Below are 18,857 nucleotides of genomic sequence, written 5' to 3' on the forward strand. Positions count from 1 at the left end.
AGGGTATAAAAAATTTCAAAATTGTAATATTATTAAAATAGTAGACACTCCTAGGTTTTATTTAAGCAATGTCCACTCCAATGTTTTCCACTCCAACGTTTGTCCACCTTGATGTTTGTCCACTCTGACGTTTGTCCCATTCTTACGTTTGTCCACTCCGATGTTTGGGACTCCTGCATTTGTCCACTCCGACATTTGGGACTCCTATGTTTGAGGTAGAACCCCAATAAGTAAATCTCAATAAAACTTGATAAAATTATGCAAAATATCAAAGTATTCAATCCCTGAATTTCAACCATCTAACTTGAATAGGAGTAGAGAAAATCATGAAAACTTGAAATGTAGGAATCAATATAGCCCACCACAGTTTTTTAGCAAATCCTAATGAAACTTGATGAAAATTTGGAGTATTGATAGAGAGAGAGAATATTCAATCCATGAAAATTTCAGCCTTCTATCTTTTATAGAAGCCGAGAAAATAACGTTTTCCCCTTTCTGTCTCAGACAGACAGACATACAAATGAACAGACATACAGATGAATGGACAGACAATGGACGGACAAATATTTTGAATTATAGAGTAGCTTCACTACTAAAAAACTAAATAGGATAATTGTTGTACACTAATTGATTTCAGTATGTTTTAAATGAGCTTACTTAATCAAGGACGTCCAAGCTTTTTGATTTGGGGGGAAGGGGGGGGGAATTGAAATATCTAAATTTGGGCATCCCCATGTTCATTTTGTGGGGTAATCTTTATATAATAGAGGCAAGGACGTCAAAGCTTTTTATATTTTTTTTTTGGGGGGGGGGGGAAGGGGAAGATTAAAAATTATGGGGTTGCCCCAAATTAATTAATAACCCTTAACCCCCTAACCCCCCTTCCCCCACCGGGACATCCCTTTACATAAAGTAATGATTATAAAGTTGCTAAGTACCTTACTGCTACAAAAATCATCTTCCAACATTTAAGATTAATTCTAACACGCCTTAATTAACAAAAAGAGCTAACTATGGCGTGGATATACACATCCTAATTGTAAAAATGTTTTGCTTTTTAAAATTGTAAATCATTTATTCAGGAATCATTTTACTTTGTTTATTTGCTAGCAGCTGCGCTCCAAGCATCTAGGAGCTCTGTAATTAAAGGAGTAAGGAAATTAGTAAAATAGCCTTATACTTTACCGAAATCTTAAGCTACAGACAAAAAAGCTTTATATAATATGTATTAATTTGTAAAACTGCAAATGATGAAATATGACCTATTTTTTTCTCTTTAAAGATTCTCTTCAAACACCTCCCCCTTTTTATATAAAGATGCTAATTCCCCCCCAACCCTAAGAGGATATAAGCAGTTAAAAACTCCGCAGGGGGCACAATTTTCTAACACTTCTTTCTTATTTAGTCTTTTAAAAGGATTCAAAATGCATTGACATATATATATATATATTTTTAACTCTTATTTTATACATCTTAATTGGAACTGATGATCTATTTTTATAGAGAAACATATGTATTCCATCAATAAAAAGTTTAAAAATTAAGTGTGTTTATACATATAATAATTACTATATATAATAGGATAATAAAATGCAGCTGTTTTAAGGGTTGCCAGTCTAATAATACAGACCGATTCAATAATTGTGTTAATATGTTAAGATGTCTAACTTTAAAATGGTGTAATTAAAGTTATATTTAGCCTAGAAAAATGATAAACATACCTATAGAAGCGTTAAATAATTTTCTTTTTTATAATATAATTTTTTTTTAGAAACAAGAACAAGAACAATGCATAGCAGTGTAAAATATAAATTGATATTTTTTTTCCAAAATTCAATTCCCTCTGGTGATGTTATAAATAAAATATCAAAAGTCAAATTTAGGTGGATGTTATATGAATATATAAAGCATCTTAACAGCCAAAAAAATTGGGGAAAAAAATATCATTTATGGAGCAACAACAAAAGTGGGTTTATCACAAAACCTCGATTTTTTGGTCAGCTGTTCCATAAAAAAACAAGTCATTACCTGTATATTATAAAGCAATGCCAGGCGATTAAAATGAGGTATTAAGCACTTTCTAACTCCAAAAATTGATTCTTCTAGAGCAAAAATTAGTTTAGCATTTTTGGTGACTCAAATTTGAAATTTGATTTGTAGCAAGAGAAAAATATTAAAAAAACATACTTTTTTCTATCTAAGAGGCAAATTAATGGTATCAATATATTCGCAAATGTCTTATATACAGTTTAATACACTTTTAAGTCCATTATTTTTGGGCTTTGAGTGAACGTCGAATAAGGTTGATTTTATCTCTTAAATAGTACGTACTATATTATAAGAATAGCTTTTCTCTAAAAAAAAAAAAATCTCACGATGAAACCCAAATATTTACTTTTCAATTTCTCACGGCGTACAAACATATTCAGTTTTATAAAATTTTACCCCGAAGTATTTTTCCTTTGAAGTTGGTAATAGTTATTTCTCGCATCGTATCATAAACAGCTATCCGCGGATATAAAACCAAGATAAAAACAAGTTTTTATAGCCCCGAGATGCCAAAGGCACGGGCTCAAAAACCTGGTTTTAATCTTATGATTGTACATATTTATATTCGCAGAAAACTGGATATAATACGATGCTAGACATATTTTTTGTATGGATGAGAACCGGTTCTTAGCCACCGGATTCGAATGATGCCGAGAAGAAGCCTACACGTGGTGCATCTGTCAGTCCCACAAGATTGCAAAGTTCTTCGTCCACTCCACACTCTCTCAACATATCAGGAGACGTCACCAAGCCTTCATATCCACACCTTATGAAGTTTTTTTTCGCCTTTCTCAACATTCTGTCCTGCTAGACTAATCAAAATTCTGCTTTTAATGGCTGGTATAGAACCTAATCCTGGTCCAACAAATCCTAACTGTCCGGTCTGTAAGAAAATGGTCAATTGGAAAACCAAATCAGTTTTTTGTACAAAATGCAAGGCTTGGTGTCATGTCAGGAAAAAGGATAACTGTAGTGGACTGAAGAACCACCGCGACTACAACAACACCTGGAAATGCCCGCCATGTTTACAACAACAGAATATCAAACAGCCTGAACCGGAATTTATAGATTTCAAAATTCTTCAATTCAACTGCAATGGGTTAAGAAATAAAGTAACAGAAATTTTAAATTGGATGAAAAAGAAGGAAATAAAAATCGCTGCCTTTCAAGAAACTAAATTAAGTGAAAAAGTTCAACTAAATGATCTTGGGGATTTTATTTTAATAAGAAAAGACAGGCTGAAAGATACTGGTGGAGGAGTAGCTTTCCTCATTCATAAGAACATCAGTTTTCAAATCCTACCCAACATAAATGACGAACATGCCGAGTATCAAGCAATCAAAATTAACAACATCCAGATTATCAACCTATATATACCACCTACCGGAAGTTGTGCAGCTGGTTACACACCATCTCTCTCCAAATTTCTACCTACATCTGATGCAATAGTTGTTGAAGATCTTAATGCACACGACACCCTTTGGAACTCCTCTATTCAAGATCCCAGAGGCGCCGTTTTTGCTGAAGAAATTGGCAACTCTGATTTTGGAGTTCTAAACACAGAAAAAGCAACCAGAGTTCCCACAAATGGTCAACCTACATCACCAGATGTTAGTCTGGCCAGCTTCTCCTTACTACCTGTATGCGACTGGGACACTGAGACAACTTTCGGATCTGACCATTTACCTGTAATCATATCTGTTTCAGCTAGAATAGAAAAATCATTTAGTGAAAAGAAAACCTTCACAAATTTCAATAAAGCTAAATGGAATGATTACACCAAATTAACTGAAGAGGAATTTTCCAAATGTCCTGAACCAACAGATGTTTATGCTGCAGAAATTAAATTCAGAAAAATTATCAACAAAGTTTCAAAAATCTGTATCCCCTCAGGAAGAATAAAGGAGGTTTACCCTGGAATTCCAACTGAGGCTGCCAGAAAAATGGAACTTAGAGATACACTCAGAACATCAAATCCTACCTCTGAAGAAATTCCAAGGTTAAATAACGAAATTAGCTCCCTTATTTTTGAACATAAAAAAGAAAAATGGAAAAAAACCGTTGAAGAAATATCCCCAAATTCATCAAAACTTTTCAAACTTATCAAACGGTTAAATGGTAAAAATAGCATTTCTGGTAATCAACCCATCAAATTCAAAGGTAAATACATATCCTGCCCAGCTAAAATCGCTAACAACTTTAACAAACAATACTCTGCAGTCGTACATCACAAAAGCTCCAGATTTAGCAGAATTGTAAAAGATAACATCATGAAAAATAACCTGGAGACTCCAGAACTTCACACAGACGAAACTACCAAAGAGGCCATCAAGAATAGTAAGGCCTCCAAAGCACTAGGCCCAGATAAAATGTCAAATCTCCATCTTAAACATTTGGGACCTTTTGGTATTAACTACCTTACCAAAATTTTTAATTTGTCTGTGTCCTCCAGCCAGATTCCAGCAATCTGGAAAAAATCACTAATTGTTCCTCTGCCTAAACCTGGAAAAGACCACAGTGAAGCCACATCCTACTGTCCTGTTTCTCTGCTCTGCCCTGCTATTAAGATTTACACCTTGAAGTACCATCTTTTCAACATGGTTTCAGGAAAAACCATTCAACTGTCACTGCTCTTCACGATTTTAACAAAGCTGTCACAGATGGCTTTAACTTAAATCCGCCGCCTGACAGAACTGTTTTGGTACAGCTTGACTTATCCAAAGCATTTGATATGGTCAACCATGATAAGCTCATCAATGGACTCAATGAAACATCACTACCGGGCCACATCAAGAGATGGCTAAACTGTTATCTCAGAGGAAGACAATCATGTGTTCAATTTAGGAATAAGAAATCATCCTCCAGAAATGTCCGTACTGGAGTCCCTCAAGGAGCTGTCTTATCTCCACTTCTTTTCAGTTTTTACCTGGCCAAAATTCCTCTACCTCCAAAAGGAATTGAAATTGTGCAATATGCAGACGACATTTCTATATATGCGTCTGAAACTAATATAGATGCTTTAACTAGTCAGATTAATGTTTACTTGGAAACCCTACTTAATTTTCTGGAAGAAAGGGAACTACTAGTATCACCAGAAAAATCCACAGTAACACTTTTTTCGCCGGATACCAAAGATTATAAAATTCACCCTCAAGTCTTTCTCAGAAATCAACTTGTCAGATTAGAAAATAAACCAAAGCTATTAGGAGTTACTTTTGATACATTACATAAATTTTGCCATCATATCCAAATTGCAATTGATAATGCTAAGAAAAAAATCAATATTCTTAAATGCTTAGCTGGCACCAACTGGGGCTGCGATAAAAAAACAATTATTAACACCTATAAATCAATCTGCAGAAGTGTATTGGAATATGGCTGCCAGATTTGGGCTCCTATAAGGGGGGCGTCGGATCTGACACTTTTGCGTAAACAGGGTGCACTGGCTTTGTGTTAGGAGTTAGAGGATAGGTTATTTGGGAAAAAAGTTTACATTTGGGGTATATTTTTCTTATATTTAAAAAAATTTTTGATAGGTATCCAGGTTCAGGTGCTGCAGGCTGGAAGGTCGTTTCTGGACAGGTATAAATGAAAAAAAAATTTAGTTTGAAGAGTTAGAGATCAACTTATTAATCCAAATATGCATCTTTAGGGATGTTATGAGCATATATAAAGAGAAAATAAAAATCAGCCTCCAGGTTCAGGTACTGCAGGCCTCCAGGTGAATTCTGGACAGGTAAAAACGGAAAATTTTTACTTTTGAAGTTAGAACAAACCTTGTTTAACAAAAGTTGCTACTTTATGGATGGTATGAACTAATTTAAAGAAAAATTTGAAATCGGGCTCCAGGTTCAGGTACTGCAGGCATCCAGGTGGATCCTGGACAGGTAAAAACTAAAAATTTTCACTTTTAAAGTTAGAGCAAAACTTATTTAACAAAAGTTGCTACTTTATGGATAGTATTAACTTAATTGAAGAAAAATTTGAAATTGGGCTCCAGGTTCAGGTACTGCAGGCCTCCAGGTGGTTCCTGGACAGGTAAAAACAAAAAATTTTCACTTTTAAAGTTAGAGCATAACTTATTTAACAAAAGTTGCTACTTTATGGATAGTATTACCTTAATTGAAGAAAAATTTGAAATCGGGCTCCAGGTTCAGGTACTGCAGGACTCCAGGTGGATCCTGGACAGGTAAAAACAAAAAATTTTCACTTTTAAAGTTAGAGCATAACTTATTTAACAGAAGTTGCTACTTTATGGATAGTATTAACTCAATTGAAGAAAAATATGAAATCGGGCTCAAGGTTCAGGTACTGCAGGCCTCCAGGTGAATGATGGACAGGTAAAAACCGAAATTTTTTATTTTGAAGTTAAAACAAAACTTATTTTACAAGTTACAAGTTGCTACTTTATGGATAGTATTAACTCAATTGAAGAAAAATTTGAAATTGGGCTCCAGGTTCAGGTACTGCAGGCCTCCAGGTGGTTCCTGGACAGGTAAAAACTAAAAATTTTTACTTTTAAAGTTAGAGCATAACTTATTTAACAAAAGTTGCTACTTTATGGATTGTTTTACCTTAATTGAAGAAAAATTTGAAATCGGGCTCCAGGTTCAGGTACTGCAGGACTCCAGGTGGATTCTGGACAGGTAAAAACTAAAAATTTTCACTTTAAAGTTAGAGCATAACTTATTTAACAAAAGTTGCTACTTTATGGATAGTATTAACTTATTTGAAGAAAAAATTGAAATCAGGCTCCAGGTTCAGGTACTGCAGGCCTCCAGGTGGATTCTGGACAGGTAAAAACTAAAGATATAATTCAAAATGTAACAAAATGGTTAGATTTAACTTAAACCTTGAGCCCGATTTTAAATTTCTCTTTGAATTAGTTAAATAGATATAGTTCTAATTCTTAAGTTAAATATTTTAATTTTTACATGTCCAGAATCCACCTGTAGGCATACATACATGAAATTTGAGCTCGATTTCAAATTTTTCTTCAAATCAGTTAATACTATCCATAAAGTAGCAACTTTTGTTAAATAAGTTTTGATCTAACTTCAAAAGTAAAAATTTTCAGTTTTTACCTGTCCAGAATTCAAATGGAGGCCTGCAGTACCTGAACCTGGAGCCCGATTTCAAATTTATCTTCAAATTGGTTAATACCATCCATAAAGTAGCAAACTTTGTAAAATAAGTTTTGTTCTAACTTCAAAAATAAAAATTTTCAGTTTTTACCTGTCCATCATTCACCTGGAGGCCTGCAGTACCTGAACCTTGAGCCCGATTTCATATTTTTCTTCAATTGAGTTAATACTATCCATAAAGTAGCAACTTCTGTTAAATAAGGTATGCTCTAACTTTAAAAGTGAAAATTTTTAGTTTTTACCTGTCCAGGATCCAACTGGAGTCATGCAGTACCTGAACCTGGAGCCCGATTTCAAATTTTTCTTCAATTAAGGTAATACTATCCATAAAGTAGCAACTTTTGTTAAATAAGTTATGCTCTAACTTTAAAAGTGAAAATTTTTTGTTTTTACCTGTCCAGGAACCACCTGGAGGCCTGCAGTACCTGAACCTGGAGCCCAATTTCAAATTTTTCTTCAATTGAGTTAATACTATCCATAAAGTAGCAACTTTTGTTAAATAAGTTTTGCTCTAACTTTAAAAGTGAAATTTTTTAGTTTTTACCTGTCCAGAGTCCACCTGGAGGCCTGCAGTACCTGAACCTGGAGCCTGATTTCAAATTATTCTTCAAATAAGTTAATACTATCTATAAAGTAGCAACTTTTGTTAAATAAGTTTTGCTCTAACTTTAAAAGTGAAAATTTTTAGTTTTTACCTGTCCAGAATCCACCTGGATGCCTGCAGTACCTGAACCTGGAGCCCGATTTCAAATTTTTCTTTAAATTAGTTCATACCATCCATAAAGTAGCAACTTTTGTTAAATAAGGTTTGTTCTAACTTCAAAAGTAAAATTTTTTTGTTTTTACCTGTCCAGAATTCACCTGGAGGCCTGCAATACCTGAACCTGGAGGCTGATTTTTATTATCTCTTCATATATGCTCATAACATCCCTAAAGATGTATATTTGGATTAATAAGTTGATCTCTAACTCTTCAAACAAAATTTTTTTTTCATTTATACCTGTCCAGAAACGACCTTCCAGCCTGCAGCACCTGAACCTGGATACCTATCAAAAAAATTTTTAAATATAAGAAAAATATACCCAAAATGTAAACTTTTTTCCCAAATAACCTATCCTCTAACTCCTAACACAAAGCCTATGCACCCTGTTTACGCAAAAGTGTCAGATCCGACGCCCCCCTTTCTCCCCATCTCTGGAATAAACTACAGATAATTCAAAATCAAGCACTGAAAATTGCCACTGGATGCCTAAAAATTGCGAGTTTGGACCACATCCACCATGAGACTAAGGTTCTACCTATTCAACCTCACGCCATGCTACTGACCAAACAGTTCTTGCTTACCAACCACCTACCTGGACACCCTGGACAAAAACATCTTGACAGACCACCACCACCAAGAAATATGAAGAAAACCATCCTTCACTATAAAGACGACATTCAACAATGCCTACCAGTAGTTGATAAACCCAGCCACAAAGCTGGATTAAAACATCTACACACAACAGCAGTAAACAGAACTATCGCCAATTATGCTGATAATAGAGTTCTGAAACGGAATGCACCGCCTCTAAATACAGAGGAAGAAAGTCTGCCCAGAAAAGTCCGTACAGAATTATCAAGACTTCGGTCTGGATTTAGCAGAAATCTGAATGACTACAGAAACAGACTTGATCCAACCATACCTAATACCTGCCCCCTCTGCAATAACTCTCCACATGACGTAACTCACCTCTTCAACTGCCCCAACAATCCAACAACATTTACCCCCACAGATCTGTGGAATAAGCCTAAAGAAGTGGCTTCATTCCTGCAACTTAATAACGAGACTTGATGACAATCCTGATACAAGAGAGAACGTGGCTACAATCATCATCAATGAATACGAGAATAGTTATTTTCGCATCGTATTATAAACGGCTTTCCGCGGATATAGAATGTACAATTATAAGATTAAAACCAGTTTTTTAGCCCCTAGGTGCCGTAGGCACGGGCTTAAAAAACTGGTTTTAATCTTATGATTGTACATTTTTATATTCGTAGAAAGCTGGATATAATACGATGCTAGACATAGTTTTTTTCGTATGGATGAGAACCGGTTTTTATCCACCGGATTCAAATGAATACGAGAAAAACTCTTAAACTTTTCATGTACTATCAAACAATATCTATATTTTCTTTTACATAAAACATTTTTCTTCTTAAGTTTTACAATGGGAATTAGAAAATCTTATGGGCATACTTGTACTATTGAAAATATTTATGTATTTTGATATAACAGTGGGACAATAAAACAAAAAATAATCAGCAACCCATTTCCCATAGGTTAGGCTACACAAGACAGAATTTAAAATATTTTTGTGATTGATAATTTATCGTCTATTGTATAATCCCAAATATTTTTATAAGGTTGTGTAAACATTCAGAGGTGGATTCTTGAAAAGAATTAGAGTCGCTGCGCGCTGGTGTAGCAAAATTGTTTTTGTAAAAAATACTCCAAAATTGCATAAAAAATTTACAAAAATTAAATAAAATCATAAAAGGGTTATTAACATAAGATTTTATTTGTAGATTTTTATATGATTTTGCAAAAACAATTTTGCCTCACCAGCGAGCAGCGACCCCAATTTTCTTAGAATCCCCCTCAGTTTTCAAATATTTTACTTTGAAGTAAAAATAAAACTTTTTTAGTCAAAGTGTACGCTTTATGTAGATGTTCTATACTTTTAAAAAAAGAAAAGATGATTTTAAGCGCAGATAACCTATGAAATGACTGTCCGTCAGTATATCATTCCCACCAAGAAAAAAAAACATGAAGGTTCATACCAATAAATTCTAAAATACATTCTAGAAACAAGAATCACAAGATTTTTTTTGCAAAATTGATCAAATACAGGATATTGTTTAGGACATACAATTTAAGACTTGATTATAGAAAAGCTTTACACTTTGTTGTCCTAGAAATCATTACTCCAAAAATCTGATAAATAGGAATATCATACAAAAAAATGTTGTAAAAAGTTTATAATTTTTTTTATTTATTTATGGATTTTAAGGAAAAGGTTTATAGAGTTGCTACGCTTCCTAAATCGTAATCAACTGTTACAAGAATCATAATGCAAAGTTTAAAATCGAAAGGAAATTCTAACATTCTCAAATTAATAATTATGACCATAATTATAGAAAATCTGAAGGTAATATTCAGAAACTAACCTGACAAAAGTGTATCTATAGCCGTATCAGGTTTATCCAGCAGAATAAATACCAGATCAAATCTAAATAAGTATAACAATAACAAAAATATTTTAGTTTTAAACAATTTTCACGTTTTAATTATATTTTTTCATGTAAATAGGGCCGGCCTTCTAATTAAACATTATGATATATAATAAAAGATTTAAACTAGGTAAAAAAATTTAAACCGTTAAATAAAGTCTTGAATAGTTGAGAAGTAATTAAAACACTTTTTTATAATGTGACATAAAAAAGGTTATTTTTACCTGGATAAAAGTGCAGGATTTAGTTTGACATTTTCCGACACAGTTTTGGCTCTAAAACAAATATTATACTATTATAAAAATAAATTTGCGATGCAATTTTAACATCAATTATAAATACAGGTGTAAATTGTCATTATTAACAAGAATAACAACATTCATAAGTAGCGAAGCACAAAAATTATGAATGGATATTTGGAAAAAATTTACCATAGAGCAGTTTCATACAATAAACATTAAACTTGAAAAATAGAGAAATAACGAAACCTTTAAAATCACGAAAAGTTAAAAATCTAGGAACCGATCTAGCACCGCAATTAATGGAAAAATCTTAATGAAACTTACTAAAATTATTTAAAATATGGGTGTATTCATTCCTTGATAATTTCAGCCATCAATTCTGAATAGGAATTGAAAAAATCTTCAAAACCTAAAAATCTAGGAATCGACCTAGCACCCCAATTAATAAACAAATCTTAATAAAACTTCGTGAACATATGTAGAATGTGAAATCCTAGGTGCATCTCCGTGTGCATCTGAATCATAACTTCAGAAAATCATTGATACAAACAACAACAAAACTGGCTATAATTTTCATGATTTTATTTAATGTTCGTGGAAAATTATCTGTAATACGATACAATACATGATTTTTCAGTATGGCCCAGAACCGGTTCTAATCAACCGGATATTAATCAGTTTCGAAGCCATACTGGAAAGTTCTTTATGATCTAAATCCCTCGCTAAACTATAAAACCTTGCTTCCTTTTTTATTAGGCTTACAGCAGTATAAAAATTATGAAACATAAACGATGAGATTGTCAATTTTAAATAACCACATTAAAACTTTATAATAGTTTGTTGGATAGTACGCCAGGGAAAAATTAATTGTCAAATTGTTTGCATTCCACCCCATCCACCCCTAGAAAAAAAATTCCCTCCCCCCAAATATGAAACTTTTTGTGATCTACTGCAGTTCACGGTAAAATATTGCTGGTAACGAATATTGCCAAAAATCTATGAATTTTAAAGGCTGCTAGCTGCCAAACGGCTGAACGTACAGATCATACCCGCACACCATTTTAAGCGGTATAAGAAGGCCTACAAATAATCTGGAATAGCCAAGATCAAATGATGCACAGGGAAAGCTTCACTGAAGGAAAATGGGGAAAGTAGGCCTTTTTAGCACATTTCTCTGCACTGCGAGATAATTATGCATTATTGATTTATGGCTATTCCAGATTATTTGTTGGCCTTCTTATGCCGCTTAAAACAGTGTGCGGGCATGATCTGTACGTTCAGCCGTTTGGCAGCTAGCAGCCTTTAAAATTCATAGAATTTTGGCAATATTCGTTACCAGCAATATTTTACCAAGAACTGCAGTAGATCAAAAAAGTTTCATATTTGGGGGGGGGGGGGGATTTTTTTTCTAGGGGTGATTTCTCTTGTGGGTTTGGTGTACCATCCCTTAAAACAGTTATAAACTTTCGCAGGACCTATGAGAGGCTACATTGTAAAGGAGGACCATTTTATTCAGCGGTTAGCGAGATCCTTTTGTGCAGACAACAGATCTATAGTATAGATGTATATACAGACAACTACCTCCCTTTCTTTTTCGAAGACCTCTTTCTTCTGCTTCTAAATTATTTTCTGCTATTTGGCTGGGTAATATAAGCGACATCATTGGTTGATTTTTAATGACCCAATAAAAGGGTTGCACAAGATGGTAGCGATGGGGAGATACAGTTAGTTAACCCTTTCTCTCTCTAGTTTTTTACTCTAATGTGCAGACAGACAGTGATCCTGTTACTTTACATACGGACTAATATGCAATAGCCAGGATGTTAAGCATATTAAGAAAATTTTAAGGAAGAAATTCTTACTTTGCCTACCCTTTTATCTCTTAAAATTTCCATACATCAAAGTATTTTTTGAATAATTTCAAATTTACATCATAATTTAGACCAAACACCTGTTTTTATTATTTTAAACAAATCATAGTAGATTTGAGGAACGTGTACACTTTTTTTCTGTACATGGAAAATAATGAAAAGTGGGGAGGGGGGGCGATTACTCCCACCCCGAAAAGTTTTATAAGGGAAGGGACGTAATTAGCCGCGCTAATAATAGTTATTTCTTTCATCATATGATAAACGGTTTTCCGCGGATATAAAATGTACAATTTCGGCACCTCGGGGCTAAAAAAAACTAGTTTTAATCTTATGATTGTACATTTCTATATTCGTAGAAAGCTGGATATAATACGATGCTAGACATAGTTTTTTCTTTGGGATGAGAACCGGTTCCTATCCACCGGATTCGAATTAATTCGAGAAAAAAATTAAAACTTTTAATTTTAAAGAACTAATTTAAAAAGATGATAAAGGGCAGCCTAACCTGTTATAATGACCGCCCACAGGGTTCGCCGCAGCCATTATGGCTGTCCTAGCCGGCAAAGAACAGACTATGCCAGCCTTGGCCACTGAAATACACTGCTGTTCCATAGCTTCTAAAAGTGCCTAAATATAAAAGAACTTCTACAAAGTTTTCAAAATGGAAATTTAAAAAGTACTAGGTATTCATACCAAACAATTTTTGTTAAATAAAGCACATTGATTTGGAGGGTTTTGAAACTTTAACTTCAGTGTACAAATTTTTGAAACTATTCCAAGAACTTAAATCCTTTTCAGGGGTGTATATTCTGCACAAGATTTATTTTTTTCCCCAGCTACAAATTTTTTATTCCCCCCTAGTTTTTTTTCACCAAGGAGGGGAGAAAATTTTATCCCCCCTACAACACATTTTTTTTATTCTTTTTTAATCAAAGGTGGGGGGGGAATGGAAAAAATATTTTCAGTTCTCTTTATTTTTACATCCCCCCCCCCCCCAACCACATATTTTTATTCCCCCCCCCCCTTTAGCACGGTCAATTTTCCAGAATATACACCCCTGATCCTTTTTTTCCTGAGGCTTAGAATTTCAATAACTTCTTGACCAATTGAATTCTACACATAGGTCCCATGATGGTTATAGTACATTTTATTTGAAAATCATGGGATGGTTTTAAGCTATGTTTTAGAACCTCTCTATTTCCCAGAGCCCTTAGATGTTAAGGGCGCTGTCTAAAAACAGAGTAGATATTCAAAGTAAATGAGCATAGCGTAAAGAAAAACAGACGGACAGACAGACATAAGAGGGGGGGGGGGAGTTTTGACACATTTGCGTAAACAGTAAGTATAGGCTGTATCTTTGGACTGAGAGGATAGGTTATACCCTGGATGCATATCCAAAAAGTCTTAAATCTTGTGAACATTTATCATATAAGAATGATTTTATCCCTAATAACCTTACCTTTCAGCCCAAAGGAAAAGCCTATACTCACTGTTTACGCAAATGTGTCAAAACTTCCCCCCCTCTTGGTCATTAAAATGGTAACCTGATGTTGAGTTGACATTTTATCAAACTCATCAATGCAGCAGCAACCCTGGTCTGCTAAAACTAGAGCACCCGCCTCTATGGATGTCTCACCTCCTTGGTCCTGGATATAATTCAAATTAAACTTTATCTTAACCAGGAAGGGAGGGGACATTGGGCTGTCTATAAACTAGTCTCAGAAGTTTTATAATGCCGTTTTCTTATTCTTTGGCTTAACAACTTCAAGGATTTTTATTGACTTTTTGATTGGTTGGTTCATTAAATCGAGTGTCCAAACGTTTCAACCACTTATTGTAATCTGCAGAACGGGTAATTTTGTGTAATATCTTTGGGGATCAATTTATCGGCCATTGACGTATCCCGTTTGGTTCACAGGATATTTTCACTTACCATAAAACATAAAACAGAATACAAACAAAGCGTTTTTATCTTAAGATTGGCCAAAGGAATCTTACTTCCAATCTTCCTGTGCATCTGAATCCTAACTTCAGGGCTACATACATACACAAAGAAGATTAAATTAAATGTTTGCGATCCAAGTAATGTTTTGCTTCAATGGAACTAACAAACCCAACCGAGTTTTTATACAAAGTAGAATATTAAAACATTTCTACAGAAATCCAAATTAAATACCTAAGTTAAATTAATTTTATAACATTTCAAATTATATGAAATTTTTATTTTACAAAACTAAATATTTAATACCTTATTAAGTCATTTTTAATTTTAAATGATATTTATGAAATTAAACCAGAAAAATAATCTTTTGTTATCTGTTGTTAATAAAGATATGAAAAAACAAGGACGCTAGCAACTAACAAAGTTTTTAAAAATGATTAACTTGGTGGGAATATTATAATACTAGCGGCTTCGCCCCCAGCCTCTAGGGGCTTTGTCCCAGGAGGTAATTAAAAAAAAATATTTTAAAAAGTACCTAATTCTGGTACTGCCAGTAGTTTTATGTGAACTAACTTCCCCATAAACAAGCCCACCCACCAAGAAAATAGCTTAAAACCACCATTAGACCAATAGGTATATATCCTAAAGAGAAGAATCCGATCTGTTCAGTGGTCAACGAGATCTTAAGGTACGGACAGACATCAAGCTACTTTGTATTATAGATGTCAGTTACAATAGATCAAATCAGCTCTCTCTACATCCTGATAAAACTAAATTTACTGTGTTCTATTCTAACTTAGGATCAATACAATGGGATGATATTCATTTATATATCAATGAGAATAATTCTAGTGCAAGGAATCCTAATCCTGACCTTATCAAACCTATTGCTTATGTCAACAATGCATCTGAAATTCCAGCCATAAAATTTCTAGGTGTTTACTTTGACCCTAACCTTAATTTTAAGTATCATATACAGAAATTAAATGAAAAGCTCTCAAGAGCTCTCTTTATATTGAGACAATGCACATAGGGGCAACAAGGGGCAACAATTCACCACCCCCAAATCAAGTTTTAAACATTCTATGAGTATTATCATACCCAATGTACATCAGATTTCAAAGGAATCGTAAAAATACGCTTTTAATGTAAGCATTCTAATGCATGGAAGTCAAGAAATGCAAAAATTTTCTTACAGAAAAAGGCATACTTTTTGTGTTTCACCAACAATTTTAAAAGTATTATAAAATCTCTTAGAATTAACGTAATTAGACAAAATAACTTCTGATGAGTCATGCATTACATATATTTTGACAGTATAAAAGAAAAAACACAAATTGAAGAAATTAGTCCTAAATAATTCTAGTTGAAGTCAAGATTTTAGTTTTTATTTGTTTGTTTTTTAATCAACATTTGAGAAGACAGTAAGAGGAAACATGTTTTCGCCGGGTGTCGCCGGCTAAAAAAACGATATTTGATTACCCAAAGACATATTTTAATCGCCAGTACTGGTTTCATTTACCCCCCCGCGCCCCCGTAGGGGTTTTTAGTCCGTTTTCTGAACGTGGGTGCACGAAAAGCTTGTAAGAAAAGGCGTTTAAATGCGCTTTTAAAGTCAAAACTTAAGATATAATTCAAATAAATAAAAGACACAGAAACATAGACATATTGGGAAATATTTATTCTGACTTAGAATTAAAGTTAATAATAAATATTTTCAAGTTCTCTTGGACTAAATGATGGGGAGGAGAGGGGGGGGGGGGCTAAACCTAAATCTAAACCTCTTTATGTTTGATGTTTTAATGTAACTAAATAATCGTTTCTATAGATTATTACAAATATCAGGGATCTAAAGGGATAAGACAAAGGTCAATAAATTGTTGTACATCCCCAATGATAATACACAAAATTACCCCTTGTGTAGATTAAAGTTAGTAGTTAAAACGTTTGAACACACAACTGTAAAACTTTGGGGACTAGTTTTATAAACAGCCCAATGTCCCCTACCTCACTGCGGAAAGGTAAAGTTAATATGCAAATAACGTGAGGTTCTTATAATCATTCTAAATTGGAATTAGCAAGTAGTCTATCTGTCTGTCTATTGGTAATGCTTTGTTTTTAAATTATGTAGTTACAGGGTATTCATGTTTAAAGTCAGCAGTTTAATTTAGAAAGGGAGGGGACTGTTAATTACACTAGTCCCCAAACTTCAAAGTTTTATAATAACGTTTTTATATTCGTTAGCGTAAGAACTTCAGGAAATTTAATTGATTTTTTATTGGTTGGTTCATTAAGATGAGTGTCAAAACTTTTCAACCACTAATTGTCATCTACAGACAAATAATTTTGTAATATAATTTATTAAATATGTATTTATTAAATATGTATCAATATTGGGGATGTACATATTAATCGGTTATTGTTTTGTTCCTTAGATCCCTAGGTGTTAATATATAATACAAAGTAGCTTGATGTCTGTTTGTCTGTCCGCTCATCCCTTAAGATCTCGCTAACCACTAAACTGATTGAATTCTAGTCTTCAGGGAATATAACTACTGGTCCTGTGGTTGTTTCAAGATATTTTTCAAAAATAAAAATCCCCCTCAATTTTTTCATATTTCTATAATTAGGGTCGGTCCGTCCGTACGTCTGGTACAGTTAGCTCTTTTACTTAACTTAAACAGGCTAGAATTATCCTATCGATCTCAAACTTTTCATGCTGATTTCTACAACAGTTAGGTACGACTTAGAAAGCACAGCAACTCTATAATCGTTACCAGAAAGTCCGTACATCCATTTATAACAAGCTGATTTTTACTTTTTTGACAACAAATAATGGTTTTGAATGTTAAGAATATCCTATTCATCTGATTTTTTGAATACTGATTCCTATTTCAATAACGTCTATTGTTATAAGCGAAGCATCTCTATAATCAAGTCCTTAAAACGTCAGTATGTCCTTAAACAGTAACATGTATTTAATCAGTTTTAATTACAATTTTGTATAGACATGCATTAATATTCAGTTCTGACACTTCACAAGTGTTAATGTTCGTTTGTCCTTCCATTTCAGAGCTTCGCTTCTTTTATGGATGTTGTCATCCTTGTTTAATTACCTCTTGGGCCAAATTCCCTAGAGGCTAGGGGCGAAGCCGCTAGTATACATATAAACAGTAAACAAGAATCATAATATTAATATAAATATAGATATTAGTTAATAAAAATTTATGTTAATTATGCCCACATTTATAATGGATTTATTAAACATAAAAATAAAGTGAAACTTGTAGCTTGCTAAAATAAGGATCCCCATCCACCCCCATTTACACCATCCCCTCCCCTCCTACTGAAATGAATTCCATGACCCCAAATTTGACACTTTGAACACTAAAATCGGACTACAATTAACCTAGTTACACTTTAAATGGCCCAAAAAGCTAGTGATAGGGTAGCTGCGCTACTAAAAAATTCTCATATTGCTCTGATAACCAAAACCCCTAATTAGACATTTTAAACACGAAATTCAAGATAATTGATGGATAGATAGATGGATAGATAGATGGATAGGTAGATGAATAGATATATGGATAGATAGATGGATAAGTAAATGAATAGACAGATGGATAGATGGATGGATAGATAGATGGATAGATAGATGGATAGATAGATGGATAGATAGATGGATAGATAGATGGATAGATTGATGGATAGATTGATGGATAGATAGATGGATAGATAGATGGATAGATAGATGGATAGATAGATGGATAGATAGATGGATAGATAGATGGATAGATAGATGGATAGATAGATGGATAGATAGATGGATAGATAGATGGATAGATAGATGGATAGATAGATGGATAGATAGATGGATAGATAGATGGATAGATAGATGGATAGATAGATGGATAGATAGATGGATAGATAGATGGATAGATAGATGGATAGATAGATGGATAGATAGATGGATAGATAGATGGATAGATAGATGGATAGATAGATGGATAGATAGATGGATAGATAGATGGATAGATAGATGGATAGACAGATGGATAGATATATGGATAGATAGATGGATAGATTGATGGATAGATAGATGGATAGGGTAAGGGGGGGCTATTTTCGGGAGGGGTTAATCTGGTAATTTTCTATCTACCTTCATAAAATGACCTTTATCTCCATGTTCCTTTGAAATGACAGAAAAAAACATAAAAGCAAATTTGTTTGTTGTTAAATTACCTACAAAAAAGTATAAAATGAAATTTTTGTGAGATGAATTTTAAGGGTACTAAATAATTAAATCCCCTTTTTGGTTGATTTGCCCCAATGT

General features: G+C 33.6%; 1 protein-coding gene across 1 annotated transcript in view; it reads right to left on the reverse strand.

Moving 5' to 3' along the window:
* LOC145325922 (DNA helicase MCM8-like) overlaps window positions 1-18,857 on the reverse strand; it is a 106,174-nt gene that overhangs the window by 18,815 nt on the left and 68,502 nt on the right. Inside the window, exons 20-23 of the mRNA XM_080168931.1 lie at window positions 14,127-14,228; window positions 13,088-13,209; window positions 10,694-10,744; window positions 10,407-10,468 (exon numbers count right to left, since the gene is read on the reverse strand). Coding sequence (XP_080025057.1) covers window positions 10,407-10,468; window positions 10,694-10,744; window positions 13,088-13,209; window positions 14,127-14,228 — 337 coding nt within the window. The remainder of the gene's footprint in view (window positions 1-10,406; window positions 10,469-10,693; window positions 10,745-13,087; window positions 13,210-14,126; window positions 14,229-18,857) is intronic.

The sequence above is a fragment of the Acartia tonsa genome, chromosome 8, assembly GCF_053477335.1.
Source record: "Acartia tonsa isolate MP-2025a chromosome 8, ASM5347733v1, whole genome shotgun sequence".
Classification (NCBI taxonomy): Eukaryota; Metazoa; Arthropoda; class Copepoda; order Calanoida; family Acartiidae; genus Acartia; species Acartia tonsa.